Here is a 12,950-nt window from a genome sequence, read left to right on the forward strand (position 1 = left end):
GGTCTACAGCTAGTGTACACCTAGCCCATTTTCCTTAATGATTCGTTATTTGAATAAATAAACATTTGATTTTATATATTTCAGTTGGATTTTACTTAATGATGGTGAATTTATAAATGAAATAAATAATATTAAAATAAAAGCATGGCGGTTTTAAGTTTTTTGTTAATTTTACTCACAATTTAGAGCAGTGGTGCTAGATATAATAGTGCCATTTTAGCAAGCTAACAAAACAAAAGCTGTAGCCTAATTTTAAGGTTGCTTATTGTCTACTCGAGGTTTCAAATCAGTGTTTTTAAGCTGATGTGTAAGGTGAGGGCATGATTAGAATGTAGTGTGCCTTAGTAAGGCGGTGAATAGAGGCTTGAACATTTGTCAACAGGAAAGTCTGGCCGTTAGCAAAACAGTGTAACTTTGTCTTCATGTGACAATGGCCAGCTAGAGAAATGTGGCTCCACCAGCATCAGACTCATTCCAGTTAGATCGCTGGGGTCACCATTGGTGTGCAATGTAAGATCGAGGAGTTTAAGAAGCAGCTGTGTGTGTTAGTATGTGTGTACAAAAGGACGTCTGCCACACATATACGAGGCTGGCCTACAGCTCATGTTGAATTCTCTACAAGGCGTCCACTGTTTGGCATGCTACAGGCAGCCAGCTTGCTCATGTCCTGGAGATGGATGAGCACCAGTGTGAATGTTCCATTGCTCCCTTGGGTGCCATTCCACCTTTCCAATTCACTATCCCCATCTTTCTGTCCCTGTCAGGGTGGAGGTGAAAATTGTAGCTGACTATTGTATCTGTTTGTTTGGATTTTCCTCATTCATTTGTCTTCTGTACATCTAACGTCAGTGTGTCATATTATGGTAGAATAGATGTTATGCTTTGTGTGTGCAGGTTAATTTACTTATATGGTAGTTCACATGTGTGTGGCCCAGGACAGGAGCACCATTGATGGGATCTGATTACAGATTTAGAGGTCTCTGTTGCTATGTGACTCTTCAGGAGATGTGAGACAGAAAATCAATTTTGTAGAGCCACTAGGGCTTCACCTTCATACTTATAACATATCCTCTCTTCGCTTCTTCATACCAGATGGAGTTTGGCTTGCATAATTTTCAGGCTGACTTAACATCCCATGGAACAAAAGAGAGAGAGACAGCAATTATCGTGCAATTTCAAGTATTTTGTTGGACTGATCGTGAGCAATACTTTCTGTTACTCTGGACTTTCTGAAGATTTTCTTCTTTTTTTCAGCCACTCAACATTGATCTATGAATCATTCAAGCATAAAAAACACGATGAACCAGTGTTTTGTCTACACAAAGCAAAAAACGTAAAACACATAAATTTATCACGTTTCTTTAGTTGAATTAAAAACAATGAGAACAATAACACAACACACAGGCATGAAATGATATGTTGACACCATCAAAGTGATTCCTAAAGAGCTTTTAGCTGGAAACAAACCGAGGTAACTAGACAAGTGGAGCCTCAAAAAAGACCTAAAAACAATGCAGCAGATGAAGCGACTCTTAAAGTAATGTCTTTAAGAAAAAAGGAAAATCCAGCAAAGACCTGACACAGGAGCTGAGAAATACATCTGGACCTTTAGCTGATTCATCTACTGTTTACCTAAGCCTCGTCAGAAATGGAAAAGTGGCTGTCAATCGACAAATAAGGAAGAAAAACAGCTAGCTTTTATCCACTAAACTGACTTCATTTTTCAGCATGACAATGACCCTCAAACACACTGCCAGTGCAATGTCAGTCATGGATTGGTCTCCCCAGAGCACAGACCTAAACATTATTCAAGTAGTGAGGGATCATCTTGACAGAGAAACAAAAGGCAGTCAACATCCAACAGAGAACTTTGAATGTCCTTCAGAGAAGCTTGGAGAACTATTCCTAAAGAATACTTAAGGAAATGACAAGGAAGCTTGCCTAAGAGAGTTCAGGATACACTGAAGAACAAAGGTGGTCACACCGAATATTTATTTGTCATTTGTGACCTGAAAATGTAAACTAAACATGTAACAACATTTTTCTCTAAAATATAAAAGTAGCTAAAGAAAAACTGTGTTTGCCAACTTTAGTGAAACTATAGCTGATTTCTTCACTGATTACCTGTTGAAAAAGTTTTAACTTGAACTGTATGTTTTTACTTAGTTGAGTTTTGATGTCCCAATTGGAGAAAACAGCACTGGGTACACACCAGCTCTGGTCTATACATAACTGCTAAGATGGAAGAAGTTTGCCAAAACCTCCTATTAATCAAACTATTGGAGAGTTTACTTGACGTGTTACTCTCCTTGTCAAACTGTACTTATAGATAGTCTTGCAGTTAGAAGTGACATACATAAAAAGTGTCTCTTTTCCATCTGATGGCCCCAAAGAAATACCGCCCCACTATGGGCACACATGCTTCACTGATGGTGACAACATTACATGCTGTGTAGCCATATGTTAGTCACATTTGCTGCTGTAAATGATGAAAAACTCATCAGTGGTGACGCACCCAACATTTTTCCACTTCTGGAGTGTATACACACATCAATACAGCTTCATTTAAAATCCAACAAAAGAAAGACTGTGTCTCACTTGACAGATTTACAGACTAGATTTGTTTTAGAGTCCAGTTTACATAGCCATAAGGGGGGAACGCTAAGTGAACAATCCATCTAAATGGCAATTCCCCATTAGCAGCTTCACTCTGATCAGTGTGGGCGAGAGTTAAGGCTTAAGACAAACTACGACCAAAGCTCAGGCGCTCTCAAAAGTGTTTCGTTTTAAACAGAGAGAATACTGACAATTTATATTTGTGGTAAGAAAAAGCACTTAATGTCTATTAGTGTACATGTGTCTGTTCATCAAACCCAGGCAACGCTTTATGCATCCCACTTTTCATGCAATCTATCTTTTTAAAAACAAATTGGAGAAATGAAGGCAAAGCCATGTGATAAAATGCTTTCATTACAGGGGAGGCCTGAGGAATGTTGAAGGAATGTCAGGATAGAAGTTGTTCTAGTGGGAAATTAATGTAGGACTTCTCATAGGGGGGCTGAGAACCACAGAGATGTGGCCTCCCACTGTTTCCGAGGCCACAGAAGGAGATGCTGCCAATCTGAACAAAGATCTGAAGCAGACTAAAAGATATGCGTGCTTAGCTGACTCTGAGCCTTTTGCATGTATCAAAATTGAAGTTTTGCAGCCAGAATCACTGTTTCAACTTCTGTTATGATATCAAGGTCACTGTAAAAAAAAAAATACTCCCAGGATAATATTAACCACCAAACTTGCTATTTTGTTTCCTAATACTGCATTTGGTTGAAATGAACACACAAAGAAAAATGCTTGAAAAATGCACATTCACTATGTTAGTTTAGGACAGAAGCAACATAAGGAAAATCTGTGTCATGCTTTTTAGCTCTACACAACATAGAATAGCCTAAATTAGATACATGAAAGGGATCGGAACCAAAAAGGACCAGATGGACTTTTACCAACACACCGGTTAAAAGTATATATCATTACTTGTGTGAGAGTTATTCATAAGAGGTTATCATAAATTTTAGATTTTGTCATCTCGTCACATAAGCTTATGAGTTTTCACAGCAAGAGACAGATGAGAGGAGCAGTTCATTCATTCCAAAAGACATATGAGATATAGAAAAGGAGAACTGATCGTCTAAAAATAGTGTGCAGGTAATTGAATGAAGTTGGAAGAATGAGGTTACACCACTGCCACATGGGTACAGTCTGTCATTGTGTATGCATTAGAGAGGCTTGCTACGTTGCAGTGCTTTTGGGGTTTGTTTGGGGTTTTTTTGCCTTTTTTTTTAATAAAGTCACTGTCAACAAAAAACAAAATCAAAAATGTGTTCAGTGATCATTATTAAAAGGTATTGAAAGTGGCGTTTCAATTAGACTTCACGGACGCTGCTCTGTCCTGTGGTCATTTCTGGGAAAGCATTTTGTGGGGTGTACCTAAGATTTTCTCCATGCATGGAAAAGACTGGAATGTGCTCAGATTACTGAGCAGCAACAGTGCCAGGATGCCCACAGAGACATACAAAAGCACAACGCAACACACCACAGGGGACATTTCTCATCCACGACAGTGCCTGTTTGCGAGATCAACCCAAATAATCAAAGGACCATTTGCCATTTTCACATAATTCCAATTATTTTTTCCCCGCTCCCGTTCACTGAAAGTTCTCTATTTCTTCTATTTCCTACACTTTATCCTCACCATTCTGAATGCAAATCCCTCCCTGCCGCTTTCTCCCCTCAGCTCACTTCTCTGTCATTTTCCCTAAGTCATCCATCATCATATTCTCTCCCCTCCTTATCTTGCCTCATAAGCTCACCCACCCCCCTTCACAGTTTCCTTCGCTATTTCTCATTTTTCCCTACAATATAATCTGTCTACCCTTTGCACTAACCATCAACATTTCTCCTTTTTCTGTCATCATCTGTCTTTGGCAACTGTGGAGGGCTCCGTGTTTGGAGATGGGCAAATCTAGGTTTTTCTGGAAGCTGCGTGTGCACAGACAGATGCTGGGTAAATGTGATCAAGGGGACAATAAAGTAGATCAAAATGGCTAGCAAGAAGAAACAACAAGCTTTAAAACAACTCAAACTTTTGTTTTTTAAAGTGTTTAAACGTGTAAGGATATAGGTATGATCGTTTCAGACTCGCCACGCAAAAAATGGCAAAGCAGAGAGAAAATGTAAATGAAACTGACTGATGCAAAGAGGCATTGACTGAGAAACAAGAAAGGAGGGAGACAGATCAAGTGAGTGATGCATACACACACACTTGAGCACTTCAGTGAATGTGCTGAACTCTGGCTAATGGTTGACATAAAAACCCAGAGAGGATGCAGAATTGATGCTATCTGCAAGAGCCCAGGATGAGACTGGTTTTAGGGAGAGGACACAATGATCTCGCTCTAAAGGCCATCTGTTGAAACAGCACACTTATATTTACATAAAAACCATGCTGAGGCCTGGCCAGGAGCCCTGTACACTGGGCACTGCTGCAGTTCCTTCCCTACATCACATTTTGTCAGGGGTGTGTGTTTGTGTGTGTTTGTGTGTGCCTTTTATCAGATCTGGCTTTAACCTGCTCTTTCTGTCTTTAATGTCTTCATAAAACTCTATTAGAGGGTGCGATGAGAGCGCCAGTAACATATGTAAGCTGACTTTCAGCAGAAGGACGATATTGCCTATTTGTGTAGATACTTGAAAATATATGGAAATTGCATGCTGTATAAGCGCAATATAACTATGGACACAGTCAGTAATACAATGATGCCATAAGAAATGAAAAGCCAATACATAATAAGAGATTTTGCCACTGTTTGCCTCTTGCATCAGCGCCTGCTTTTTCTGTCTCTCAAGCAATGTTTTAACCCCTTTGAGACCCGAGTGCACTCACACTGTTGAAATCTAGATGTGGTTTCAAGAAGAACTTTCCACTCCTTTAGTTTTCATTTTCAGAAGGTGCCACGCAATGGAGACGTTACAGTCAATGGGGAATTTCCCAGAAAACCTGCAGGTTTCACAATTACTTTTCTTATACAAACAATGAAACTAAATTGGAAAACACAGAGGTTTTGCATTTGACAGCAATGAATTTTAGCACGCGCGTTTCAGTCCAGTTATTAAGAGGCAGAAAGTAGAGGGACGTAGGAGCAGCGACATGTAAAGACGCGTGGCTGAGTTGCTCTGTGGGGATACGCTATTTTTTCAAATAAATACTGCGACATTGGGCACTAACGCGTTATCTGTCGTCAGCTGAGTTATCACTGCAAACGTGCGCATCACCTAAGGGAACTTTGCAACAATGTCAGGATCCAAAAACACCAGAAAGACTGATGGAGCCAAGGCAACTGATAGCAATGCTACATCCCCGGACACGGCCGCGCTAATGGCTGCCATAGCTAACTCGGAGAAGAACGTAGTCGCCAAAATTTCTACGCTGGAAGCAAAAGTCGAGACCAAGTGCCAAGCTCTTAATGAGCTGATCGACTCGCTTCGCAGCAATGTTTCTGACCAAATAGATGAAGTGCGGACTGAACTTTGTGCTAAGATTGATGCTCTAGCTACTACCTGCACTGACCACCATAGCCGGCTAACTAGCCTGGAAGAAGATGCAAACACATATTCGGACCGGGTTGTGGACTTGGAGAAGCAAGTTCACGATCTGAAAGAAGTTGTGTCAGCTCTTTCGGACAAGACCGAAGACCTTGAAGGGAGACAGCGCAGATGCAACATTCGAATACTTGGCGTGAGGGAGCACTTTGAGACTGGGACGCGCCCTGTCACCTCTGTGGCCCAGCTACTAAAGGAGGTTTTGGCTCTGGATACCGCTCCGACACTGGATCGGGCACATCGCAGCCTCCAGCCCGTCCCTGCGAGAGACCAGAGACCCAGGCCACTTATTGTCAAATTTCACTACTTTCAAGAAAAGGAGGAGGTACTTCGCAGGGCCGCGTTAAATAGTCCCCTGATGCATAATGGAGACAGAATCCTAATTTTCCCCGACCTGCCATCTGCAGTCGCAAAGAGACGGGGGGCCTTTAAAGAAGCTAAAGATCTACTGCGCGGATGTCGGGGTGTGAGATTCGGGATGCTATACCCAGCGAAGCTAAGGATTTCTTCCCCTCTTGGTGAGGAAATATTCACCAATCCGACGGCTGCTAAAGAATACGTCAAGAATCGCATCTTGGCTGTGTGTGGGAATCAAGACACGGACTGAGTGGACTGTGGAACCTCAATTGCTTTTTGACACTATTGTTCACTGACAGACTGCACCTTAGATGGAGGTTTGTACTTTTGCTACTTTCATAATTTAATAGGTCTGCATATAATTGTTTATCACTGAGCGAAGTAAACGACCAAGAGAAGTCACGTGTGGCTTTCCAATCTGCCAGATGTCTAAACATTATATCATAGTTGGCGTTCCCTGCTAGGGGCAACTTTTGTTCTGGGGAGCGAAGAGACATGTTGGATATAAGCTCTTTTGGGGGGGAGGGCGTAGCTTGCTCCCGGTTTGTGGGAGTTACGTTTGTAGTTACACATTATACTTTTGTTCTTTTGTTTTTTTATTTTCTATTTCTTTTTTCTCTTGTTGGCTGCAGTTCTGTGTGTATACTTACCCCAAATTATTGTTCGGCTTGCCTGTCATGATTGTCTTGAAAGTGTGAATTATGGCTTACAATGTAACCAACAGTGCTACAACTACACCTGATTCTACTAAATTTATTACATGGAATGTGAAAGGCCTAAATAATTTTAAAAAACGTAAAAGGATATTTACTCATCTGTCAACTTTCAAACCGGACATTGTCTTTCTACAGGAGACACATCTGTGTTCCACGCAGAGCAATAGGCTGACACAAAGTTGGGTTTCCCAGGTCTACCATTCTGGATTTAACTCTAAATCGCGGGGGGTTGCCATTCTTGTTAGGAAAAATTTTCCCTTCATCACCTCAAATGTAAAATGTGATGTGAATGGTCGCTTTCTGATAGTTACTGGTAAGCTCCACAACACTCCAGTTATCTTGGTAAATACTTATGCACCAACTTGGGACAATCCACAATTCTTTATAAAGCTAATTGGCCTGCTACCAGACTTAAATACGCATCACCTGATCATGGGTGGGGATCTGAATCTGGTATTCGATCCCGACCTTGACAGGTCTAAGCCGCGTCAGTCTACTGGGACCTCCAGATCAGTGTCCGTTCTGAATACATTTCTTCAAAACTATGGCATTTCAGATCCATTGCGTATCACTGAGCCCTTAGCAAAATACTATTCCTTCTTCTCTCCCGTGCATCATTCGTATTCCAGAATTGATTATTTTCTTCTGGATAATTTCCTTATCCCAAGGGTCACCATGTGTAAATACCATGCAATTGTAATTTCTGATCATGCACCAGTACAGGTTGATATCGCATTTCCAAATGTATGCGCAAGGCAGCGGTTCTGGAAATTTGACTCAGCATTAATGTCAGATGAGGAGTTTTGCAAGTTCATTGAACACCACATCGAGTTTTTTCTAGAAACAAATAACACTCCAGATGTTTCAAAATCTATAATTTGGGAGTCGCTAAAAGCATATTTGCGGGGCCAAATTATTTCCTTTTCGTCTTATAAGAATAAAAAGCGAAACGAACTGCTTCGAGAGCTGACAGAGCTCATAGCTAACATTGACACACAATATGCTACCTGTCCAACCGCTGATTTATATAAGCAGAAGGTACTGCTTCAGTCTGAATTTGACACTCTCTCAATTAAAGAAACTGAGAAGCTCCTACTTAGATCAAGACATCATGTATACGAGCATGGTGAAAAAGCAAGTAGATATCTTTCGCATCAGCTTCGTCAATCCGCCACAGCTCAGTCTATACCCGACATACAGTTAGACTCCGGTCAGGTGGTAACACACCCTGATGGAATTAATGCTGCTTTCAAACTATTTTATCAGGATCTCTATACTTCCCGCACTGATTATTCAGAGGCTGACTTGGATTCCTTTTTGAGGAACATAGATACGCCCACTATTAACCCAGATCAACGTGAGCTACTAGAAAGACCTATTACCTCTGCGGAAATATTGCAGGCAGTTAATTCTTTGCGAAATGGCAAGGCACCGGGCCCAGATGGCTTCTCGTGTGATTTCTATAAACGCTTTGCCGGCAAGTTAGTTTCTCTACTGTCTGAGGTTTTTTCAGAAATTCAGGCAACAAGCACATTGCCACATACTCTGTCCCAAGCCACAATCTCTGTAATACTCAAAAAAGACAAGGATCCTCAAAAATGTGGATCCTACCGCCCCATTAGTCTACTGAATGTGGATTATAAGATCCTCACAAAAGCTCTCGCACTTCGTATTGAGAAGGTAGTACCTTCTATTATACATGAGGACCAAACAGGCTTTATAGTGAACCGCCAGTCATATTTCAATATCAGACGGCTGTTAAATATCCTATATTCTGACCACTCTGTTGATCACCCCGAGATAATAGTCTCACTAGATGCCGAGAAGGCTTTTGACTGTGTGGATTGGCAATATTTGTTCTCCATTTTTAAAAAATTTGGCTTCGGTTCTAATTTTATTTCATGGATCAGGACTCTGTACTCAGCGCCCCTGTCTTCAGTCCGCACCAATAACACTACTTCAGAATACTTTTCCTTACATAGAGGCACCCGACAGGGATGCCCCTTAAGCCCCCTGCTATTCAATTTGTCAATAGAGCCACTGGCGGCAGCATTGAGAATGGACCCCAGAATAAGGGGGATCACTAGGGGAAACACTATTCATAAGTGCTCCTTGTATGCAGATGATCTCCTTCTGTATATTACAGACCCGGAGGCATCAATTCCTTTAGCTTTGGACCTCATTGAATCCTTTGGCCGCCTGTCTGGTTACAGATTGAACCTTGCTAAAAGCACACTGTTCCCTGTTAACAGTCTGGCAAAGGAGGCTGACTACTCAGCCTTTCAGTTTAGACTGGAACACTCCTCATTCACCTATTTGGGTATTCAAATCACAGACACCTATCAGGATCTTTTTAAACGAAATTTTACCCCTTTATTAGAGAAAACAAAATCTGATTTGGCACGCTGGTCAGTATTACCCATCTCTCTTGCTGGACGGGTCAACACGATCAAAATGGTAGTCTTGCCTCGATTTATGTACCTCTTCCAGATGATACCCCTTTTTCTTCCTAAAACCTTTTTCACCCAGTTAGACGGACTCATATCATCTTTTATTTGGGACAAAAAAGTTCCAAGAATCCGTAAATCCCTGTTACAGTGTTCTAAGTCAGAAGGCGGCCTGGCCCTGCCAAACTTTATGTATTATTATTGGGCTGCCAATATTGTGAAACTATCCACCTGGATGCGGGCTTTTAGGGAGGGCAGAGGGCCGCCTTGGTCCACTATGGAGCTAGACGGCAATTTCACCATATCCCCTGTTGCAATAATGTGTTCAGGTCTACCAGTCAGTCGCAATGTTAATTTTAAAAATCCTGTGGTTAAGAACTCTCTCAATGTCTGGTTTCAGTGTCGACGACATTTCGGGCTGAGGCGGTCACTTGTCTGCTCCCCTATTACGTCAAATCATCTTTTTTTACCAGCTCAGAGCGATGCAGGGTTCAAGGTTTGGTACAGCAGAGGAATTATCTGCTTCTCTGATCTGTTTGTTAAAGGGTCATTTCTATCTTTTGAAACATTATCTAAAGATTTTGGAATCCCGAAGAACCACTTCTTTAGATACTTACAAGCGCGTAGCTTTGCAGTTAAACACTTCACTTCTTATCCAAGTCTACCTAATGACTGTCCACTTGAGGACTGTCTGCAATTTCGATCTATGGCTAAAGGCCACATCTCTCAAATATATAGCACATTGCAGCATATAAAGGTAGACTCTGTGTCCAAAGCCAGAAATGCCTGGGAGCTGGACTTAAACCTCCAGATCCCAGATGACCTATGGGACCTTAGTGTTAGCAGGATCCATGAATCCTCAATCTGTATACGACATTGTATAATACAGTTTAAAATTCTTCACCGGGCGTACCTAACCAAAGCTAAACTAGCCAAAATATACAGTACCTCCGATGATAGATGTCCAAGGTGCAAGCAATCACCCGCCACTATGAGCCATATGTTCTGGACCTGCTCTGATTTGAACCGGTTCTGGGAATTAGTTTTTAAAGCTCTTTCATATGTGTGTGGGAAAACAATTGATCCTAATCCGATGACAGCAGTCTTTGGTATACTCCCAAACCGACACGGGATAACTTCTTATCAAATGAATGCAGTGGCTTTCTCATCTCTCCTGGCACGCAGGCTAATTCTTCTTAAATGGAAGGATTCAGGTCCGCCAGTGTTTGTTCAGTGGGTGAGAGAGGTGATGAGGTGTTTGCAGATAGAGCATTTGAGATACAGTTTGAGAGGGTCTCAAAGTAAATACTACAAAACCTGGTCATCCTTTGTTGAATATGTGGAGAAGTTGTCATTTACTGAAGTATGATGTAATACTGCTTTTATCTGGGTTTGGTTTTTTTTTTTTTTTTTCTCTTTCTTTCTTTAAAGCCACCTACTATCTGCAGCAAGCCAAAAAGAACTGCGCACAATGCAGCCCCCCTTTTATTTATGTATTTATTTTATTTTATTTTTGTTTGTTTTGTTTTTTTTGGTGGGTTTTTTTGTTTTGTTTTGTTTTTTCTGTTCTTTTGTTTGTTTGTTTGTTTGTTTGTTTGTTTGTTTTTGCCTTGTTCACGTGATAGTACTTTTTTTGTATGTGCCCATAGATTACACATTTTTTCTGCATTCAACTGGTTTGCCACTGCGTGGCGTAACCAGTTCCACAATGGCAGTGTTTGTAATCGCAATTCGAGTTATATTTTTCTGTACTTTTGTCATATTGGAAAATGATAAATAAAGTTGTCAAAAAAAAAAAGAGGCAGAAAGTAGAACCTTGTACAGTAATCTAAAGGCTGCTGGGGGAAAATAAAATTACAATTTAAGTTTATTCCAAACCATTTTACATAAAATTCCTTTCCTAAATATTAATATTTATACAAGGCAAAGCCATTTTCTTTAATTACTACAAATGAGTCAGTTTCAAAGTGATTTATTACCCAGTGTTTCCCTTCAAATTACAGTTCTGTTTATTGATCTTTTATTAGGCAATGCAGTGGGAGAATGACTTGTTAAAGCCCCAGAGGTGAGCCTAATAATGCTTAGTATCACATTTCAACATGGCTATCCCTAATGAAAAACAAACTGGTCCAACTGTTGCAATGACAAAGTCAAAGGAGGAGAGGAAGTACTGACAACAGACAGCAACAGCTCTGATAAGATAACCTTTGAGTTGGGGTTGCTGCAACTGGGTGGACAAAAAATGGAATAGTGGAGTCCCAATGAACTCCGTAATGGATCAACTGTCTTAAAAATACAAACTACTGTGATTTCTTCATACTCTTGTAAACTGCAGTAACCTTTTAAATGGGCAATTTACTGATAACTATTAACAGTTTATTACACAGTATATGAACAAAAGTACTACAGGAGCTGCTTGCTGTGGAAATCCACACCATGCAGCTCCCGGTACTCAGTGTTCATGCTGATGTTAAAGTGAAATGAGGCTTAGAACTATGCAGTTACTGAGCCAGAAGAGCATTGGCAACATTTATACATTTATGCACTACGCGTTTCAGCAGCTGGCAACCCCCCCCCCCCCCCCCCCCCCCCCTTTGTAACTTTATGTGGTCTAAAATTTTGTGGCTGTGGTTCCTAAATCCTTCCCGTTGCACTTACAGCTGATGGTGGAATGTCTAGAAAGGAAGAAACTTCACAAACTGTCTTGTTGCCACAATGGATGCCACAATCCTATTAACACACCGTGCTTGAAATCGGTAAGCTTTCTTAGGGTGACTCATTCTTGCACATGTGCTTGCAAAAGCAGACTGCACGGCTGGGTGCTTGACTTTATAATCATGTGACAACAAGACCGAAAACACCTGAATCCAAAGATTAAGATATTTGGCCCAATACTTTTCTCCACATAGTTTATTTATACTATGCTATGTCCTTTACACGAAAAGACGTTTAATTTGCTGCAATTTCTTTCTGAAGGAAAGCGTAAGAATTTCCCTTTAAAACTATCCAGTTTCGAACCAAGCGCGAGGGTTTTTTTCTTGGAAGATTTAGTCTAACATTTATAGTATTTCTGTAGAGATGCAATTGTAATTTTCACTATAAACCCTCTTTGCGCCCTGAAAATGCTCACCACATAATTACTGCACAAGTAGGCTAAAATGAGTGGCCTCTCACCCCATGCTCTCTTCTTTCTTTGCTACCATTCTGCCTCCCCTCATCTGCTCTCCCCAGTCTCCTCAACTTCCCCCAGCATCCTGCCCTTCATTAGGGGGCC

At 41.0% G+C, this 12,950-nt stretch overlaps 1 protein-coding gene across 1 annotated transcript; it reads left to right on the forward strand.

The window, feature by feature from the left end:
• The first annotated feature begins 5,686 nt into the window (after window positions 1-5,686).
• On the forward strand, window positions 5,687-8,466 carry LOC146497809 (uncharacterized). Its single transcript, XM_085141829.1, has one exon. It carries the CDS (start codon window positions 5,849-5,851, stop codon window positions 6,761-6,763), a length of 915 nt encoding a protein of 304 aa, XP_084997955.1. The 5' UTR covers window positions 5,687-5,848; the 3' UTR covers window positions 6,764-8,466.
• Window positions 8,467-12,950: the final 4,484 nt, after the last annotated feature.

The sequence above is a fragment of the Neolamprologus multifasciatus genome, chromosome 18 (genome assembly GCF_963576455.1).
Source record: "Neolamprologus multifasciatus chromosome 18, fNeoMul1.2, whole genome shotgun sequence".
NCBI lineage: Eukaryota > Metazoa > Chordata > Actinopteri > Cichliformes > Cichlidae > Neolamprologus > Neolamprologus multifasciatus.